The 21809-nt window shown below is 44.3% G+C and overlaps 1 protein-coding gene across 4 annotated transcripts in view; it reads left to right on the forward strand.

The window, feature by feature from the left end:
- Iqgap2 (IQ motif containing GTPase activating protein 2) overlaps positions 1-21809 on the forward strand; it is a 274968-nt gene that overhangs the window by 221938 nt on the left and 31221 nt on the right. For all 4 annotated transcript variants that reach the window (XM_059276313.1, XM_059276314.1, XM_059276316.1 and 1 more), the window contains 10 exons: positions 3759-3842; positions 5191-5262; positions 6232-6301; positions 7868-8076; positions 11958-12107; positions 14839-15002; positions 17469-17693; positions 19997-20137; positions 20554-20638; positions 21315-21547. In XM_059276313.1, coding sequence (XP_059132296.1) covers positions 3759-3842; positions 5191-5262; positions 6232-6301; positions 7868-8076; positions 11958-12107; positions 14839-15002; positions 17469-17693; positions 19997-20137; positions 20554-20638; positions 21315-21547 — 1433 coding nt within the window. The remainder of the gene's footprint in view (positions 1-3758; positions 3843-5190; positions 5263-6231; positions 6302-7867; positions 8077-11957; positions 12108-14838; positions 15003-17468; positions 17694-19996; positions 20138-20553; positions 20639-21314; positions 21548-21809) is intronic.

A 21809-nucleotide genomic window follows, 5' to 3' on the forward strand; every position in this document is an offset into this window, starting at 1 on the left:
TGGCTAGCTGTTTTTTCTTTCAACTTAAATTAACCTGTTTCTCTTCATCTACATTTTGCCTCGGGACTTTTTACCTTTCATTCTGTATGTCCTGCTCTGTGTCTGCTGGCTGGCAGCTGCCTGGCTGGCCCTGAGCATCTCCCTATCTCTCTCCCTCCTTCTCTCCTCCTCCTTCTCTCTCTTCTTTTTTCAAGTCTAGATTTCTCCTCCTATTTATTTTCTCTCCATGCCAACCCTGCCTATCCCTCTCCTGTCTCACTATTGGCTGTTCAGCTCTTTATTAAACCAGTCAGGTGCCTTAGGCAGGCAAGGTGAAACCGCAACACATCTTTACAGAGTTAAACAAATGCAGCATAAACAAGTGTAATACATCCTTACCTAGTTAAACAAATGCATCAGAAACAAATGTAACAAATCCTTACATCGTTAAAACAGATGCAGCAGAAACAAATGTAACACACTGTTCAATAGTCCACAACATAAGCAAATGTCGTCCTTACATAGTTAAGTATTCCTCAGCACATACTTGTTCATTAGAAGAACTTGCAGTTTATGGCTATGAGTGTGGTCTCTGTTGCTAACACAGAACTAGACAAGCTAGACCTACTGGAATGGAAACTTCGAAGCTGAAAGAGAAAACTGTAGAATTTTGACAAATTAAATGTAAGGCATACAGTATTTCTGCTTCTGTATAGATGAAGATCTATACAGAACTTAGCTCAGCCGCCCTGGTTTAGGAAGCAGCAATGAATACTTCTAACAGAAACATTCTGGGGAAGTCTACACAAATAGCTGATTATGAGGTGAAGCCTGATACCAAAATCTCGCAAATAGTGAGTATTGAATCATGAATACAATCAGTAATGCCGAGTGGACAAGGAAAGTGGCTGAGGCTCTGTTAATATTACAGATTAGGTCCTCGTGTTTGTGAATCTGAATTAGTAGAGATGAATGTTATTTGTGAACTTCAGTTAATACTGGAGAAGCAGAAAGAGACCTTGAGCTGATGCCAGCTTTGTTTTTGCTGTGAGCATGGCTCAAAGAAAGATATGTAATAAATATATAGTCTCATAATTATACCTGCACTACCCACCAAAATGTATGAACTGTTGTTCAGAGCTTTCTTAGGCGTGTGACGGCCACACTGCTGTGGAATCCCAGTGACCGGGACATTAGGATGCACTTCCCTGTCTCTATCACATTGATGAGCCATTTTTGTGAATAGTTGTTGATTACTTCAGACATCAGTTTATCCTCTCAGAAGAGCCACACTGCCACAGATCCCATGGTGGCCTATCTAAATGGGCACTTGATTAAGAATCCTTTAGCTGGGGTTGTTTATATCTTTACCACTCACAGTGTGAGCCACATTCCAGCTTGAGCGTTGCAGGAAACCTCTGAGAAATGCAGACTCTCAAGCCCCCGTGATCCTGTTGAATCCAACCTGCGTGTGCTAACAAAATCCTCCGGTCTTCCTATATAGATACTCATCTTCACTGTAAAATCCTGAGAAAGAAAACTCCTGTGTTCATCTCAACTGATACTGCCAAGTCATTTGACAAAATTCTAAGCCCATTTCTGAATATTTTTAACAATTGTGTTGAAGTCTTGGTTTTGTTTTTATTTTTTTTATTTTGGTTTGTTTTCCTTTTGGGTTTTTTTTATTTTTATTTTTATTTTAAACCTTATTTGTATGGGTCTTTTGCTTGGGTGTATTATGTATCAAGTGTTTGCTCATGCCCCTGGAGGCCAGAAGAGGGCATCAGATCCCCTGCTACTGGAGTTATAAATGGTTGTTGACCCAACACCCTTGTGGGTGCTGGAAATCAAACCTGAGTCCTCTGGAAGAGCAGCCAGTGCTCTTATCTCCTGAACCAGCTCTCCAGCCTGGGTTTTTGCTTGTCTTTGTTTTGTTTTGTTTTTTTAGAACCTGGCGTCTTTGTAATGATGAACTGTCCAGTTCAGACTTTAAGTATCTTTCTATTTTTTAATCTCTCCCAAAATATAATACTGTAATTTTGTTCCTTTATTTCTGTTTTAGTTTATTCATATTTGAATGAATTAATATTTGGCTAATACAAATAACATCTTTAATATGTTTTTATTTGTTTTTGACATAAAGAATCCATTTCAACCTTGTAACCAGCCCATTGATCCCTTGTGCTGCAGCTACTTTTTTTTTTTCTTTCTTGGTTTTTCAAGACAAATTTCTCTGTGTAGCCCTGGCTGTCCTGAAACTCTCTCTCTAGACCAGGCTGGCCTCAAACTCACAGAGATCCACCTGCCTCTGCCTCCCAAGTGCTGAGATTAAAGGTGTGTGCCACCACCACCTGGCTACACATCTCATTTTTTAAAATATTTTTGAATCTACGCATAGTGCCATGTACCTGCAATCCCAACACTTGGGAGACTGAGGCAAGAGGATTGTGAGTTCAGGGCTAGCCTGAGCCACATAGTATCAACTTGTCCCTAAACAAATAAAAGATAAAGAACTCTGTTAAAAATAAATTCATCTGACCATAATCATATTGAAAACAGGCCTGTAAGATGGTTCAGTGGGTAAAGATGCTCACCGTGGCAGGCCCCATCTGGTAGATAAGGAGAGAACTGGCTCCTGCAAGTTATATACACATACACTGATGACTATGTAAATGTAAAAGTAATAATATGGAAAACTGTACATTTGGGGGAACTTTAAAATTGCTTGGTTTTGACTTCCATTACATTCCATACATTTCCCTGTCCCTTGAGTATAAAGCAGTTTGTCAAAGGGAAAAAAAATGGTGGCGTCTTAGTGTCCCTCAGTAGGGATTAAGTTATAGTCAGTCTGTCCTTTCTAAAGCGCAGCAGCTGGGTTAGTAGAGATTTTGACCCATACAGAAGAAGAATACTATATGCCTGACATTTAATTTGTCAAAATTCTACATCTTTCTCTTTCAGCTTTGAAGTTTTAACCCCAAAGGCTCTGCTTTGTCTAATTCCGTGTTAACATAGATGTTTCATGTATGTGTTAAATAGAAGCCTTTCATATAACTCAGAGGAGAAAGCAAACCTTGACATATTGTTGGATCTCATTTTCTCAAAAGGAAGAAAGTGATATATACATAATGACATCTTTGTATTTTAATGCATAATGATGTTCATATGGGTAGATATGTTGTATAGATTTAGAAATGTGCAAAGTAAAAAATGAATAGTTCATTTTGGAGAGAAACTAGATGGAAATAGTGACAGATATAGAGATAAGTCTTGCTTTATATGAGAACACACCAGATGGTAACTGGTCAATTATAAGCATATCTTTAGGGATTCAGTCAAGGCCATAGACCACTTGGTACAGTAAAGATAATCATATATTAGTTACTATTTTCAAGCATTTTATATTTCTACCGAATAACACTATTAACAGAACCCAGCTAATACTATAAGGATTCCTTTTATTGTCCCCTTTTTTCCTTTTATTGTCCCCTTTTTTCACCCAGGGCCCTGGTAAAATTAAGCTTTCAAGTAGAAAACTGGGTGCCCAACTGGCCGTTGATTTCCCATTCTCTGCCTGCCCCAACTCTGGTTCTTTCTAATACGTCAGCTGGTGTGCTCTGCTCCAGTTAAGTGTCCACCATTGGACATGGTGTCCAGAGGAGACCTGGGAGGGGAGGGCTCCTGCTGGCGTCCCATTTCAGTAACTCCTGAGACGTGTTTCTATAGCAACTGTGGGCAGCTGTCACTCATCAGTCCCGCTCCACCTGCTCTTCCCCCAGGCTTTCTGGAAGGGGTGTAAACAACGACAAGAATATCTGAACAGACAACAAGTGTTTGCTGGTAACGTTGATTCCATTGTGAAGGTAAGTATCGTTTTCGGCCATGTTGAGTGCTTGGCTGACCCATTGCCTCATACTTTGCCTTGACTCTAGAAGAACAGAGATGCATAAGCCTTGAAAGTCAGTCCTGGGTTTGGAGCATCTTCGGGCAAGTTGATGAACCACTGTGATGATCCTTTATGTGGTTAGGAGAATCAACTGTGAAAATGTTTTTGTGTCCAGCTCCTTGTCTAGAACATCCAAATTATTTTTTTTTAAGCTGGGATCGTCTCCCTGCTCTATCCAGTCTGGTTTCATGTTCCTCTTATTGCATTTGCTAGTCGTACTTAGAATGCTCAAACATACCAGCAGAACCCCTCCACTGTTAGGCAAATGCGAAGCCAAGTGACCCAGGGGCTGGCTCTGAGCTACAGAAAGGAAAGATACCGTGGTGGCCGTGCTTAGCTAAAAGCAAAAGAACTAAACAAAAATGAACTGGTAGACGACTTGGAAATCTAGATGAGAGTCAATAAGGGCCAGAAAGAAACTGAAATGGGTAAGTTGAAAAGATGCTTGAGAGGGCAGAAAACGACAGGACTAGAACCACCGTGCCTTCACTCACTCAGGGCGTGTTGTCCTGTGTCCGCTATGGAATACACCCATTCCTGCAGAAAACTGTTAGGAACACTCCGTCCCCACTAAGACCTCTGGAGACCTTTCCTATAGCATCCTAGAGGATGGAGCTGGGGAGCTGGCTCAGCCCGTAATGACACTTGCTGCCAAGCCTGACGACCTGAGTTTGGTCTCCAGGACTCACTTGGCGGAGGAAGAGAGCAGGGCTCCCTCAGGTCGTCTTCCCACCTATACACAAGCACCGCGGTACACACCCTCGTGTGCACATGCACACACGCAATGAGTAAGTTCCATTAAAAAAAAAAAAAAAAAACCTAAGGGTTATGGGTTGCATTTAAAGGATGAGGAAAGAAAGTCTGGATTTAGTTTTATTTGATTTACGGACTCACTGTAGCTCAGAAGATGTCCTTGTTCTCTTGACTTTTACTTGCTGAGATGGAAACTAAGCTACATAGCCCAGGCCGTGAGGTGAAGGGTCACATGGAATGTGTTTTTAAGGATCTTGAAAGAAAACAAAGGAAGAAGAGAGAAATGAAGGGGAGGCTTTGCTATCTGTTGATTGGTAGGCTGTTAGTCCTTGTTCGTCCTTTGACACGGGATCTTGTATGTAGCCCAGGCTGGCCTTAGCGTCCTGGGTGCTGGGTTCACAGGCATGCAAGGCCACTGGTGTTCAGCAGACAATATTTTTAGAAAGGCGGTGTCATCTACCTTGAGGATTGTGTGGCTATCACCGTGGTGGCTCTACTTTACTGTATTTCAGATTCAGTCCTGGTTCCGAATGGCGACCATGAGGAAGAATTATCTTTCACGACTGCAGTATTTCGAAGATCATGTAAGACACATGCACGTGGCTTTCCTTTTGGGCTAAGAATGAACTAAATCAATACTTACTGAATGCTAGTATTGAATAATTTGACTAAACGATGCTGGTGACCACCTGGGAATAAACAGACCTCAGAACTCAGTGAGACAGGAACAGGAGCTTACCTTTGAACTCAGAAGTCACACTGAGTCAGGGACAGAGAGGAAATGGTGAGAGGAAAAGAATGGGCTAGTGATATCAAAAAGAGAACATTCTAGTCATGTATTTTTATCTAATTTTACATCTTGACAGCAATTTCCCCTCTCTCCCGCTCCTCCCATTCCCTACCCCCATGTCCCCTCTGCCCCCTCCCCAAATGCACCCCTCCTCAGTTTCTGTTCAGAAAGGGGCAGGTCTCCCATGGATATCAACAAAACATAGCACATCAAGTTGCAGTAAGACTAAGTACCTCCCCTTGTAATAAGGCTGCACGAGGCGACCCAGTATGAGGAATAGGGTCCCCAAATGCCAGCAAAAGTATTAGGGACAACCCCTGCTCTAGCAGTCGGGAGTCCCAAAAGTAGATCAAACTATACAACTGTCACATATATAGAGAGGGCCTAGGTTAGTCAAGTATTTTCTAACATGGGATATACAGTTCATCTGGCTACTAACTGATTAATTTAAATCTAAACCACAGGGGGGAAAATGTCAGAATCTTCAAAGAATAAAACTATCAACATCAAATGGATCATTTAGGTCCTGGCACCCTTTTCTTTGTTAGACAGTCCTTCTATAGTCCTGTTTATTTTTGTAGCTAACTTATTTTACTTCTTCAAAAAAAAAAGATGACCCACAATGTGGGAGAATAAATATTAAATGTGCTACATCTAAATATCAGTGATTTTTAACAGTATCAGTTCTTAAAAGTCCTAAATTCTAAAACAGTGGGGCAAATGGGACTCCAAGAGATCGTGACTCCCCTCAATGTTTTTGCAGAAAAATGAAATTGTGAAAATCCAATCCTTGTTGCGGGCAAACAAAGCCAGAGATGACTACAAAGCGCTGGGTAAGTGGGCGCCGTGGGAGGCGGAGCCAGGACCCCTCCCTGGCCAGCAAGGACACTTCTCTAGCCTATAGACTACAGATGCTGTCCCAAGAACCAGAGGACAAATGCAGTCTCTGACAGACCCTGGTCATCTCCGGCTCTAGGTTCTGAACAAGTGAGCCCGGGGCGCATAGGACAGGAGGGGAGGGGGCTGCCTGTTCGGAGTGAAGTGGAAAAGCCGAGTGGGTATCACTTCTTCTTCAAAAAGAACGGGATCGGCATAAATCCCACTGTATCTTAAATTTGAGCTACAGGGAAGGATAAGAAGACAGAGAAGAAGATCCAGCTACATTTCAAGTGTTCACTTTTTGGCCTGCCTGTCCTGATCCCCTCCTCTCGTTTTAAGGATTGAATATGTTTATGCAGGAAAATTTGAAAATAGTCATAAAAGGCAACAAAACAAACTGGGCGTGGAGGTGTGCACACCCGTTATCTCCACATGGGAAACGGAGGCAAGGAGGTCAGGAGGTGAAGGCTGGCCTCAGCTGTAGAGAGTTCAAGGTCCAGTCTCAAGATGAACAAGTGGAGTAACAACAAAGCAAAGCACAGCCTCATCTCCCAACGATGGTAACCACAGACACCACCCAAGGTCAGCTCTCTAGCACAGATCTCAAAAGTAGGACAGCAACAGAGGTGACGTCTGTGGTCCATGCCGGGTTCGTGCTGAGTCAGCAGGTGTTGGTCAAACTCAGCACGGAGTCAAGCTGTAAATGTAAGGAAGACTGACTGACAGGGCCCTTGATGACAGGTCAGTCAGCCAGGTGATAACAGTGAGACAGTCCTCTTCTTAAGTACTGGTCATCCCCGTAGTTGGTTTTACCCGAAGCTGATCTCATGACATGTAAAAGTGTCACAGTGTCAGAGAATGAGAGCAGAAAGTCTTAGAATTTCTACACAAAAGTCCTCTGAGGCTGGTCCCTGGGTTCTCAGCAGCCCCACCCCATTCCCCCTTGGTCTGTGCTTAAAAGGACAATGACCAGATTTCAAAAATGTCTACCATCTTTTTACTTCTGCCAAAGCAGAGCATTCACTCACTTATCCTCTAGTCGATTCCTGCTTGGCCGTTAGAGCCCCTGCTCTTCTGTCAACCCTTGTTGGCCTCCACCCAATTCTGGCTCCTTCCCCAAGATGCTTTGTGCTGAGAGAAACCACTTCTTCCTGCAGCCAGAATGCTAATCTCTTATCTGGCTCAGCCACCGGGTCTTAGAGCTCAGGTCTGTTGGTTTAACTTTCTTTCCTCATCAATAAGGCAGAGATAGGACTGTCTGCCCAGTGTCTGAGTCTGCTGACCGTGAGGGAGAGTGCTGGTTAATGAGTATTAGATAAGTAGAAAACAGTGGGGCCAGGCATTATCGGTTTTGTGCATTTGTTTATGTGGGTTTGCTTATCTTGCTCTCACTGATGGAGAACAACCCACGCCACAGACTGCATGCTTTGGTTGGTTTGTTTTTGTAGTAATAGTTTCATTGCAGAGCCAGCTGTGAGTGATAATTCCCAATTAAAATATGCCTCCTCTTCTCCCCGCAGTTGGCTCTGAAAACCCACCTTTAATGGTAATCCGAAAGTTCGTGTACCTGTTGGACCAAAGCGACTTGGATTTCCAGGAGGAGCTGGAGGTAGCAAGGCTACGGGAAGAAGTGGTGACTAAAATCAGGGCCAATCAGCAGCTGGAGAAAGACCTGAACTTGATGGACATCAAGATTGGACTGCTGGTGAAGAACAGGATCACGCTGGAGGTCAGTGGGCAGTGGGCCCCTCGGCTCCCAGCAGAGAAGATGCATGTGCATGTGCGCAGGAGGCGTGGTCCGGGAAAGCATGTTGGGAATTTTGTACAAGTTGTTCAAAGCTCATTTACCATTTTTGTTATAAGTTATTAGTTTTCCTGCCCCTTGCCTATGGCGTATTTTTAAAGCTTTTTAACTATTCTGACAAGATGGGTTTCACTCAGGGTAGTATAGCTTCTGAAATGAAACTCATGTGTGAGAAAACCTGCATACGTGTATATATAAAGCCAAGGCCTTTATATAGAACGAAGTATCCCACCATTTAAAATTGCATGTTCTAATATGAAGATACGTGAATCTGACGACAACAGGAAACACTATAAAGTTACTGGGGACTCGAGTCTTTTCCCAGAATCACCACAAACTAAGAGGGCTGCAGATGATTCTGATATATCGGAGGGTGGTAGAGTCGGGCCTAGTTTCCAGTTCCTTGCAACGTTCAAGACAAGTGGAGTCTGCCTTCAGTATACACAGCAGTTGCAATCCTAGAAAATCACGCACATACTGACATTTTTGTGTATGGAAAAATACGTTGTGCGTATATGCAGAGCACTTAGACTTGAGGCTCAGGTACTCACAAACACACCTATGTGAACGAGCAGATTCACTATTTCTACCAGCCGAGATCATTCAGTCATCCTACAAAAGGCAGAGCCCCTGTCATCCCTAGCCCCCGCCCGCCAGAAACCACAAATGCCTTCCACTTAAGAGCCCCCCAAACACCTCTGTAGCTTCCAAAATGTCACCTGAGGAGTGACCCTGTGTCACCAGTGGCCTTCAAACAATCAATGGGACATGTTAGAAGAGCAGAAAGGGAGTCATTATTACCCAGGAACAAATCAGACCCTCTCTCCCATGGCCCGCCCTGTTCTTTTCCTGTATGCCACATCCATTTTCAGAAAACTGATTGGCCAAGGAGGGCGGCTGAAGGCCCTGGAGAGTCAGAGCTAGACAGCCAGTTCTCAGGGATCTAGCACGCGGCTGGGGATGGCAGCCGCAGGGGCACCTGGGTACAGTACATGAATGCCCCACCCTCGTACTCCAGGCCTGATAATAACATTAGGTGTGGTGGTGCACAGCTTTAATCCCAGCATTCAGGAGGCAGAGGCAGGTGGATCTCTGTGAGTTTGAGGCCAGCCTGATCTACACAGTGAGTTCTAGGACAGCCAGGGCTGTTACACAGAGAAATTCTGTCTCAAAAAAAAGAGAGAGAGAGAGAGAGAGAGAGAGAGAGAGAGAGAGAGAGACAGACAGACAGACAGACAGAAAAAAAGAAAGAAAGAAAGAAAGAAAGAAAGAAAGAAAGAAAGAAAGAAAGAAAGAAAGAAAAAGAAAGAGAAAGAAAAAGAAAGGAAGGAAGGAAGGAAGAAAGAAATAGAAAGAGCTGAAGAAAAGGAAAAAATGAAAATAGAGCAGCTTGTAACTTAGGAATTAATTGTTTTCTGAATATTCAAAAATAAAACAATTTATGTTTCTAAAAAAAATCACTTGATCTTCTTTTCAAACATTGTCTATTTGTACCTTTCATTTGCGTGAGAACTCTGAAAGTGTAACATCTCCCAAAGGGTTTTTCACAATGCCTTTTATGGCCTTAAACTGCAGCTGTACTGTCCCCATAAACTTGTAAACAGGAAATGCCTTCTTCTCATAATAAAGGCTTAGTTTGAAATCACCAGATACTCTAAATAGTGTGTATCTTGTGGAAATAGTCATGTAGCACATACCCCCATCTCTATGAATGTTTGAGGTTTGGTTTGGCTTTATTAAAAGTATTCATTAATAATCAATAGCTTTGTGAAACAAAACTAATTTTTTGAGCCAGGAGCTCTGGAACATACCTGTACTTAGCTACTGGGGAGGCTAAGGCAGGGGAATTGCCTTAGTCCAGGAGTTGGGCATGGGGCATGAGCAAAACCCTCCTCCCTCCCCGCAAAAAGTTCATTTTTCTGCGTATATTTTCAAACACTAAATGCACATCCAACATTTACTAGAAGTTAAATCAATGGTTACTAAATATAGAGCCCTTTATCTTATTGCTGACGGTTCCATGTCTGATGATAAGATTAGAACAGTGTAGGTTTACCTATAACATTATGGTACTGCAAAAATGAAGAGCAACTTAAAACACCAGGTAACTGAGGATCCATGACTTAGATACTTTGCTTGTTTGCTTTCGCCAAATAGTCTAACCAAAGCAATCTAAGGAAGGGTTCCTCTTAGCTCACAGTTTGAGGGCCCAGTCCATCATGGCTGGGAAGGTGGGACAGTGAGAGACAACTGCTTGAGCTGTGGCAGTGTGAGGCTGCTCACTGCCTCCGCCGTCAGGAAGCAGAGAGAGATGAACGCTGGTGCCGACCCGCGTCCTCCTTTTTTATTCCTTTCAAGCCCTCAGCCTATGGGATGGTACCACCACACTGAGGGTGGGTCTTCCCTCTTTGTCTCAGCCTCCCTGCAGACACCCTCACAGACCTGCCCAGAGGTGCTCCCCCTGGCTATTCCAAATCTGATTAAGTTGCCAAAGAAGATTAACCATGTCAGCTGTGAATTTGGCTTAATGTGTATATTATGCAACCACTAAAAAGTATCCCTGAAGACTATTTGAGGGCAGGAAAATGGTTTACAGTATAAAAGAGAAAAAACAATACCTAAAACAGTATGACTTCTTTTATTATTAAAGAAAACTTACTGAAGAAAATCCAGGAAAAGAAAACAAAGTGATAGAACTTAATTTATTTGTGTTTCCTGAACAAAAAAATAAATACTGAACATCTCTTATGCTTATTAACCATGTGTGTAACTTTTAGGGGTCATGCCAATTCAAGTCCTTTGTATGGGGGGGATTGGGGATGTATGAATTCTGAGTCTTTCTAGTTTTTGGTAGTAAGAACTTATCTATCCATTTTGCAGGCATTTTATCTTCTCCTGTAAGTCTTGAAACTTTTTAATTTTGATGACAGCCAATTTTGTTGTTCCTTTTGTAACTTGTGTTCTGTGTTATATAGAAGAAGCTGTTGTCCAGTCCAAAGTCAAAATTGTTGGCCAGTTTTCCTTTCTAGAGGTTGATAGTTTCCACTTCTATCTGTATTTCTCTGTTTTGAGTTCCTTTGTGAGGTAGGGGTCTGACTCCTCCCCTGTGGGGGAAGAGCTCTAGCTGTTCCTTCATCCTTTTTTATAAAGAGTATTCTTTCTCCATTGAGTTTTCCTGGTGCATGCATTAAATCTTGAGAGCATATGAGTACAGCTTTGGAGAATGCCTGTCCTAGTTGGGGTTTCTATTTCAGCAAAGAGACACCTTGACCACGGCAACTCTTATAAAGGAAAACATTTAACTGGGGCTGCCTTACAGTTCAGAGGTTTAGTCCATTGTCATCATGGCAGGAAGATGGCGATGTGCAGGCAGACATGGTGCTGGAGAGGTAGCTGAGAGATCTGGATCAGCAGGCAGCAGGAAGTGTGCCACACTGGGCCTGGCTTGAGCTTCTGAACTCTCAAAACCCAGCCCAGTGTCACACTTCCTCCAAGAAGGCCACACCCACTCCCGCAAAGCCACACCTCCTAATAGTGCCACTCCCTATGGGCCTATGAGGGCCATTTTCATTCAAACCAGCACAATTTCTACAACAAAGCCTGAGCTCACCCACAAGGTGCTGTTCTTCAATTTAGTGCCCTCTCTTCCTCTGTTTCCAGATGGGGGAAACAGAAAATTCACCCTCACGGCAGCGTGCGTGCGTGCGTGCGTGCGTGCGTACGTGTGAGAATGCATGCGTGCACGTATATGAAGGGAGGTGGTAAAGGGTACCAAAGTAAAAATAACGTCATAAAATTCTTCACAGGATGTAATCTCACACAGAAAAAAGCTAAATAAGAAAAAAGGCGGAGAAATGGAGATACTGAATAACACTGACAACCAGGGGATTAAAAGCTTGAGTAAGGAGAGAAGGAAAACACTGGAGACCTACCAGCAACTGTTCTACCTTCTCCAGGTGAGCGTGCTTCGCCCTCCGTGATGGGTTTTGGATAAACACTGTTTCATGTTTGTGGGTCTTTCCCCGTGCCTCAGCCAACAGCGTAGTTAGGTGCTGTATGTTAACAGTATAAAAACAGCTTTAGCAAAACCGGTTTATAATAATAGCTTAGAAAGTACTGTACGAAGGACCAGCCATCACGTCAGATGCTTTACACAGATTAACTCGTTGAATTCCTGTTCTAGCCCTGTGGGTCAGGCTAAGTATTGTCATTCTTCCCATATGGCACATGAGAAAGCTCAGACCCAGCCAGTAAATGGTGGGCAGAATGTACGTAGTTAGCCTTCAGGCCTAGTCCCTTCACGTCTGCTCCATACCTCAGTGATGTGCAGAAGCAACAGAAATGGAATAGTGATGACATCAGCCATTATTAGATTTCATGTCAACCGTGACAAAACTAGCCAGTAGAAAAGCATATCTGTACCAGGGCCAGACCTCCTCCTTTGGGGGACAGGGCCAGAGAGGTGGGTCAGTAGTTGTTCGTTGTGTGACCACAGCAGTGGGAAAACCATCCCCAAAGAGCTGGGTCAGTGGTTGTTCACTGTGTGACTCCAGGCCTGGAGATGCCTGCTGAATCTTTGCTAGAGGGCCTCCTTGAGAGTAGATACAAAGAGAGAGCTCACTACCCAAGCCGTAAATATGCATTAGCCTTACTAAGAGCAAGATGCTAATACCCGTAGCGTTAATACCCATACTAGGAGTAACAGATTGGAGAATGTCTTCGAATGGATGTAGGTGCCTCTGATGACCACTATGTGGCAGCATAGGAGGAAAAATGTCAATGCTTCGTTTTTTTGCCTGTGGAATAAATACACTGCTGATCTGGCAACCTTTCCTGAAGCAAAGCAGCACCTACCCACACACACAACCAACCCCGGCTGCCTTAAGCAGAGACGGTTTTCTTGTCTGTCTAATTTAGAGTAATCATCAACCAGTGGTTGGGTGTTTAATCTTAAACACTTACCAATTTTTTTTTTTTTTTTTTGTATCCATGAAATTACAAGTTTCTGTAGGTTCTTTACGATTTGATAGAATTTCTGTTGTGAGAAAGAAAGGTAAGAACACAGTTGCTGGCCAAGAATTGCATTGTTTACCGTGTTCTAACATGAAGTCCAGAGCGGTGAAAAGGCCCAGGAACATGTATAGAATGATCGCTCCAGCCCGCAGCCTCCAAAGCACCCACACTGGGTGCAGAGAGGGACTGTTGAGCTGTATCACGTCCACACCTGTATGGTGTTGGTCTTTACTTCTGTTTTTGAGACAGGAGTCCAAGATCAGTGAAGAAACTGTAGGAGAAAAACCGACCTGAGTGCCTTTCCTTTGCTCACACTGTTAATAAGGACTCTTGACCTCAGCAGACCAGCTGGGAGAGCTTTGGCTTAGGTTTGTCTGTCTGTCCAGCACAAGCCATGTGTGAAATACAGATCCTTTCTCTCAGTCCCTGCATTTAGTTATCAGTAGAAAATACTCTGTTAGTCTATGGAGAAAGCATCGTCCTGGGCTACAAAGATGGCTCGCTGGTTAAGAGTACTTGCAGATGACCCAGGCTGGGTTCTCAGCACCCACTAAGGTGGCATCTGTAACTCCAGTTCCAAGGTATCTGACACCCTCTCTGGGCCTCCAGCACCTGCACATACAGACAAGCAGACGCACACATAGACATTTTAATTTTTTTTAAATAATTAAAAAGAAAGTAGTGCCCTGGACATCTGTTGCATAAAGCTTCAACCTATCACTCTGACCTCAAAACTGAATCTAAGTAGCAATACGTACCGGAATCTGGTTTGTCTTGGAAACCTTCAGGCCATGCTGCTAGAGCATCTTGGGTAAACACTAGTTGTCAAGCATATTAATTGAACATTGTCTTTTCTCGTGAGCGGTGAGAAGAATTAAGGGTATTCCGTCTTTCTGTGTGAATTCCTCCCTCTATACAGGCTGTTTTCTCTATTCATTTCTGCCCAGTCAGCATAGCTGCCAGAGAAAGACAGACCCAAGGCTGGCGCTTACGTCAGTGAGTCTGTCTTCAGTGGCACTCCGTTGTCTTTGAATTCCTGTCAACTTCTTGAACTCTTTTTTTGTGGTCATTGTTTTGACTCATGTTCTTTCTGGGGTTTCCCTTGTTGGCTAACCTGACCACCCACCTCCTGAACCCCCAACCTTACACCTTCTCCCTCCTGACAGACTGTCATGGCGGGCTGGCTCACTGTCTCCATGTGTAAGTGGGACCTCTTCTTTCTCCTTCTGGACTCAGACGATGCTATGCATTTCCTTCTATTTACCCATCGATCTTTCTAGGCCAGCCTGTGTAGCTGAGCCTTAGTCTATTCCTTTCTCTTCTATTCCACATTCTACGGGCCCACCTCCTCTTCTGTGTCTCTATAATAAACATTAGTATGTGACTTCAGCGGTTAAAAGTACAAACTGAATAAAAGATAACTGTAGTAGACAAACATGTAACGAGTAGCATTTACATCTTCTAACTCTCAAGTGGAGCTTTCTCCACTGTAATTGGATTATTAGCTGATCTCTTTAAAGGCTCTGTGCTAGGAACATGTCTATGAGAGCACGTCTATGTTTCTCATGACATGTTGAGTCATGGAAGAGAGGGGAATCCGACACCACGTTCTGCTTTCGTATATATCAACAGCCTCTAGCTCACAGGGCTGATTTCTTCCCTCTTGCCTTGTAGACCAACCCTTTATACCTGGCTAAGCTGATTTTCCAGATGCCACAGAACAAGTCAACTAAATTCATGGACACTGTTATTTTCACACTGTACAATTACGCCTCTAATCAGAGGGAAGAGTACCTGCTGCTCAAGCTTTTCAAAACCGCTCTGGAGGAAGAAATCAAGTATGTATAAAACCCATGGGAAAACACGCAGATGCTTGTTAGTGGTGGGTTAGCTCAGGCTGACTTGGAGATCGCTTTAAGTGGAATTTACAGCGGAATTCTTGAAGTATGCCGAGTTTTGTGGGATTGAAGCGGAATGTTGATTGATAGTTGAACTTCTGGTTTGTCGGAGCTATTAGCTGCAGATTTCTCCTACTGGAGATCCAGCTGAGTCAGCTGTTATTGTCTATATGGGCAACAGCTGAAAACCAGAAAGTTCTCGGAAACTGAGTATCAGCGCCTTCTGAGTGAGGCAGAGATTATGATCTCTGCTGAAGTCTTCCTTTCTCCTTAGAATTTTAGCAAATTTTGCTGATGTGGTTTTTGACTTGGCTAATATAAAAATTATATAGGTAGCCAAATAAATTAATTCCCCCAAATACACGAGAAGTGTCCCAAGCGAGAGTGGACCTTAATTGCTTTTGCAACCTCCTGGAGCCATAAGTTCTGCCAGCTCCCAGGGGCCTCTGCAGCACATAAGCTTGGACAGCTGTGCCCTCAGAGGATCTTAAGTCAGTGACTGAGGATGCATTTGCACCTCTGCATTGGAACCCATGATGCCCATTCCACGGCGATGTAGACTCCGTGTGCTCATAACATCTATAGAGGCCCCGGGAGGCTGATTCAGGTGGCCTAGGTGGGGCTGTAGTGGGCTCTTGGGGTGGGGCCCAGACACTCCCCCCTCCCCGCCCCTGTTTATAAACTAGGTGTATGCATGTGTTGGGGGAGGGGTGTAGATATCAGCTCCAGGAGGGCAAGCACAGCCACCTGCTGGGTTCGCACCTGCATGCTTTGCTTCTCAACCTGTGGGTCGTGACTTCTTTAGGGGTTGCCTATCAGATGTTTACATTAGGATTCATAAGAGTAGCAAAATTAGTTATGAAGTAGCAACAAAGTAATTTTCATGGACACATGCCGGATCAGAGGGATGTGGAGGAAAGTCCCACTGAGCTCAACTGAATTCAGTTTTTCTGAAAGAGCAGCTGCCTGGCCCAAATTTTGAGGCATCACTATAAGAGCTAGAAAGGGGTAGAAACAGCATGGGCACAGGTACAAGAAAGTAGATTTCTCTGGCCAAGAAATGGCCTGGTGACTGCCAGGAAATGAGGCTGCAAAGATGGGCTGGGGCCCTGTCACAGGAAACACCGAGAGCAGGGGCTCGTGTGGGCGTGGGCGTGTGTGTGTGTGTGTGTGGTGAGGGAGTGCGTATGGGAGGGGTGTGCATGTGGGGTGAGTGTGTGTGTGTGTGTGTGTGGTGAGGGAGTGCGTATGGGAGGGGTGTGCATGTGGGGTGAGTGTGTGTGTGTGTGTGGTGAGGGAGTGTGTATGGGAGGTGCGTGTGTGTGTGTGTGTGTGTGTGTGTGTGTGTGGTATGCGTGTGCGTGTGCGTGGGGGGAGGTGAGGGAGTGTGTATGGGAGGGGTGTGCATGTGGGGGGGGGGTGAGTGTCTGCTCACAGAAGCCAGCAGAGGGTATTAGATTCCCCGAACTGGAATTACAGACAGTTGAAAGATACCAGACATGGGTCCTGGACCCAAACTGTAGTCCTGTGGAGGAGTACTAAGCACTTTCAACTGCGGAGCCATGTTTCCAGCCTCTCTCTTTACCTTCTGGGGAGCAGTGGAAGGTCTTTTAACATGTTGTTGTTGTTGTTGTTGTTTTGAGAAAATTAATCTGAGCAAAGTACATAAGCTGAATGAAACAAAGCTATCCAAGTCAGAGACATGAGGAGAGTGATAGGGAAAAGATATTTTGTGTGTTTAACACACCGGAGTTTGAACGATAGGGAACATGTGGATGAAAATATGTAAAGGAAATAATAAATTCCAGAATGAGGTGTGACTCAGAAATTCAGACCCATGGACAGGTCCCAAAGAAAGGAGTCACTCAAGCTATGTGCGTCACTGAATGAGGGGACAGCATGGTATGGCCCAGCTTTGATGCACCAGTAACTGGCTGGATCACTGACTTTACCCCATCCACCCTGCTAGTCCATGCAGCTGGTCCCGAACACAAAGAGAATGTAACATTGTATTGAAAGAAATATCTGCTGAGAAAATAAAAAGGAATGCCCAGGTCTAATAAGGACGGGGGGGGGGGGGGGGGGGGGGGGGGTAGAAAGTAGAAATGGAGAGTAATCAAGAGGAGATCTTGAGAGCCAGGTAGCCCAGCCACAGGATGCAGCTAGAAGCCACATGGCAGTGAATTTGAGAGGGATCTGAAGATGTCCAGAGAGTTCATTCAACCAAAAAACATTCCTTCCAAATATGGTAAACTGAGGGGCAGTGCCACCCACTCATCTTAGCTGTCCCAGGGCATCTTAGCTGTCACTGGTCATTTTAGCTGTGGTCCATTTGCAGCCCACACCTGCCTGTAGGATGAGCCTGAGGCTGAAGCTTCATTTTGTCTTGGTTTGGACTTTGCTTAGGTCAAAGGTGGACCAGGTCCAGGACATAGTGACGGGCAACCCTACAGTCATCAAGATGGTCGTCAGCTTCAACAGAGGGGCCCGGGGACAGAACACCCTGCGCCAGCTCCTGGCTCCGGTGGTAAAAGAGATCATTGAGGACAAGGCCCTGATCATCAACACCAACCCCGTGGAAGTGTACAAGGCTTGGGTGAACCAACTGGAGACACAGACTGGAGAGGCCAGGTAACAGAGGCAGGGGGATGCCGGCTTTGTCATGCTTTGTAATCATTAATTCTTAAAGTTTAGTTTCTTTGGTTGATTTTGGTGGTGGTGGCAGTGGCAGTGGTGTGTGTATGTATGTGTGTGTGTGTGTGTGTGTGTGTGTGTGTGTGTGTGTGTACACGAGCCTTTGTACATGTCTATTTTTTCTCTTTTTTTTTTTTTTTTTTTTGAGACAGTGTATCTCACTGGCCTGGAATTCCCAGTTCTGCTAGGCTGGCTGGCCAATGAGCTCCAGAGTCCTCCTGTCTCCATCTCTCCGGAGCTGGGATTACAAATGTTCGCCATCATTCCTGGCTTTCTTGTTGTAGGTTCTGGCACTGTACTCGTGTCCCTATGCCGGGGCGGTAATCACCTCACTAGCTGAGTGAGCTCCAGCCCCCAGACTCTTGCTCTTCTTAATGCTCAATGGTATTTTCACATTTCAGAAGCAATCGATCCCCACCTCAGCTCTGCAATCCTTTTCCTTGTTTATTCTTGGTGTTTCTAAATCTAGACCAGAAATCCTTTGTCAGTTTCCCGGTGAGTGGCTGTAAGCAGCAATGGTCCGGGTGGGCTTGGCTGCTTCTGGGGGTAGTTTGTGATCTAAGCAGTCCAAGCTTTTGTTTTCCTGCAGAAGGACGCCCCGTGAAGTAATTAAGATGTCAGAGAACTACGTGGGCAGTTGTCATAGTACTGTTTGTCATAGTGAAAAGTCATGAAATTCAAAATATTTACTGTGAGGATTTACTGAGTAAATGCTTCTATACCACATAATGGAGTAGGCGCCTGTTTGGAGTGGAAGTGTAGAGTTGTGTTTATTGACACTGGAAATATGTTCATGGTGTGTCTTTCTTTTATATTTCAGTACAATCACCCATTTTCTTTTTTAAAAGATTGGTTATGTATATGCACACACCTGGGATTTCTATGGGATGTGGATGTACACATCCAAATTTCCTTGCACCCATGAGTGTGTGAGGCCTATATATCATACATAGAAGGACTTGGAAAGTTATTTACTAAGATATGAAATTGGTTATCTCTTCATCAGTACTATTTCCTTATGTGATGGTTTTGTTGTTTCTTTTTCTTTTTTTTTTTTTTTACTATAATGAACCCATTATATTTGTTTGTTTTTTGAGACAGAGTTTCTCTGTATAGCCTTGGCTACCCTGGAACTAACTATGTACACCAGGCTGTCCTGGAACTCACAGAGATCTGTTATGTGATATTTTGAAACAGGCATTTGGGACAGAAAACTTGAGTTTACAGAGATCCATCTGCCTCTGCCTCCCAAGTGCTAGGACTAAAGGCTTGTGCCACCACCACCCAGCTAATGCATTAGATTTTTATTGCATAAAAAATGAAAAGAAGCAGGCATGGTGGAACACACCTATAATTCTAACACTTGGGAGATAGAGGCATGAAGATCAGGAGTTCAAAGCTAGCCTCACTGTGGTAGTTTGAAGGAGAAAGGTCCCAGTGGGCTCATATATTTGAATACTTGGTCCCCAGTTGGTAGAACTGTTTGGGAAGGATTAGGAGGTGTGGCCTCGTTGAAAGAGATGTGTCACTTGGGGACAGGATTTGAGGTTTCAAAAGCCCATGCCATTCCCAGTTAGCTATTTCTGCTTCTATTTGTGAATCTGGATATAAGGTCTCAGATACTACTCCAGCACCATACCTGCCTGCCTGCCTACCCACCATGCTCCCTGCCATGATTATTATAGACTCTGACCCTTTGGAACTGAAAGCCTCAAATTAAACATTTCCTTTTAGGAGTTGTCTCAATCATGGTGTTTTGTCACAGCAACATAAAAGTAACTGAGATACCTCACCTACGTAGGAAGTTGAAGGCCAGCCTGGACTGTGTGAGACCATCTCATAAACTTTAAAAAAGGAAATAGGGGTTGAGGTCATAGCTCACTAGAAAGCCTTTGCCTAGCATGTACAAGGCTGTGGGTTCAATCAGCAACAAAAATAAGGAGGGAGAGAGGGAAGAAAAGGGAGGGAGGAAGGACAGTCAGAAGGGAATGAGGAAGGATGGGTTAGTTAAGTCTACATAACCTGGTCCATGTTTCTTTTTCCATTAACACTAAGAGGGAGGCTTGGAGTCCCTCCTGATTCAGCAGTAGTGGGAAGTGCACTGTGTGTTTCTTGCTTATCTGGAGTCATGGTCAACCTCCAGCTCATCCCATAGAGCCTGACTACAGAGCCAGCTGGCAGGACACTGGTGCTCACACGTGGACCTCAGCACCTGTTCATTTGAACCCTTGTATTTCCAGCAAGTTGCCTTATGATGTGACCACAGAGCAAGCCCTGACGTACCCGGAGGTGAGGAATAAACTGGAGGCCTCTATTGAAAACCTGAGGAAGGTCACCGACAAAGTCCTGGGTTCGATCATTTCTTCCCTCGATCTGCTGCCGTAAGTCAATTCGTAGCAACTTTAGAGGTCTTTGCTGAAGTTCTCGGAATATTACCTAAGGCCCTGGAGTAAACAGTAAACCACTTGTGTTGTGTTTAAAATGATGATCTAGAGTCAGGAACGATGATTGTGAATATGAGACCAGACTGGACTATATAACAAGACTCTATCAAAACAAACCAACCAAAACTAGAAATACAAGGTGGCCTACTGAAATGATTTGAATTCATACCCACCCTCCAATGGCCACAAACAGCGCTCAGGTGCTAGCGTCAGCCCCGTAATTCCATTGCATCTCACTTTATGTTGACGTTTTAGGAAAACCACGGAGCGTTGGTTGACGGGAAGACTTGCTATGCTGCTAGCTCACTTAGCCTTTTCCCATTATTTTCTTTTGTCATCTGTTCCACGTGTAGTTATGGATTGAGGTATATAGCCAAAGTGCTGAAGAACTCCATCCGTGAGAAATTCCCCGATGCCACGGAAGAAGAGCTGTTGAAGGTAGATTCTCGAGGGTGACCTCACCGCAGCTTCTCTGGGGGTTCTGAGCTACAACAGATGCTTGTGTGGTGTCCTTTAGATACAGATCTCCTGCACTGAATGACTGTTGAGGTTATTGTCTGTTGAGGCTGATTTAGAAACTTCACACATCCTTGCAGTTCTCAGTATTAGAGCATTTGGGGGATCATAAGCCTGTTTTTCACCATGTGTGACATATAGTGTTAATATGTGGTTATGTTCACCTCCTACATCTAATGCTTTGTAAAGGAGTCATGTCAGGGGCTGGGGAGATGGTTCAGTGGGTAAAGAAGTTTGCCACCAAGCCTTCCAGCCTAAGTTTGATCCCTAGGACCCACGTGGTAGAAGAAGAGAATCAACTCCTACAGGTTGTCCCTCTGACTTCTACATGTGCACTGTGACGTGTGCATACACACAAGATAGATAGATAGATAGATAGATAGATAGATAGATAGATAGATAGATAGATAGATAGATAGATAGATAGATAATGTGATTCTTAAATTTTTTAATGCTAAAAAAGATGATGCATGTCTGACAATGACCCACTCTCTTGGAAAATGTAAATGTGGAAAAGAAATGAATGTATACTTAAAGATAAAAAGCCACCAGAGCTCATTTGTCTCCTGGAAATGTCCTTTCTCCTCTCATCGTGCAGATTGTTGGAAACCTCCTCTACTACCGATACATGAACCCAGCCATCGTGGCTCCAGATGGCTTTGACATCATCGACATGACAGCCGGAGGTCAGATCAATTCCGACCAGAGGAGAAACCTGGGCTCTGTGGCAAAGGTTCTTCAGCACGCAGCCTCCAACAAGCTGTTTGAGGGCGAGAACGAGCATCTGTCATCCATGAACAATTATTTATCAGAAACCTATCAGGAATTCAGGTGAGAAGGTCCTTCCTTTTAAAGGAACACGTGGGAAGATGGAGAAAGATGACATGTTCTGTACCTAGACCCAGGGCCTTGGAGGGGGACCAGAACCCCATGTGCCTGCGTGCCTTCTAGCAGCTGCCTCCGGGAGGATGAAGGAAAGGAGCAGGCAAGATGGCTCAGGCCAGCCGCTCCCACCTCACCCCCTCCATCCCGCTACACTGAGTCCTCCAAGGACTCTGGTGAAACACTCTCCCTCATGTGGGACACACTCATA

The sequence above is a fragment of the Peromyscus eremicus genome, chromosome 11, assembly GCF_949786415.1.
Source record: "Peromyscus eremicus chromosome 11, PerEre_H2_v1, whole genome shotgun sequence".
NCBI classification, from domain to species: domain Eukaryota; kingdom Metazoa; phylum Chordata; class Mammalia; order Rodentia; family Cricetidae; genus Peromyscus; species Peromyscus eremicus.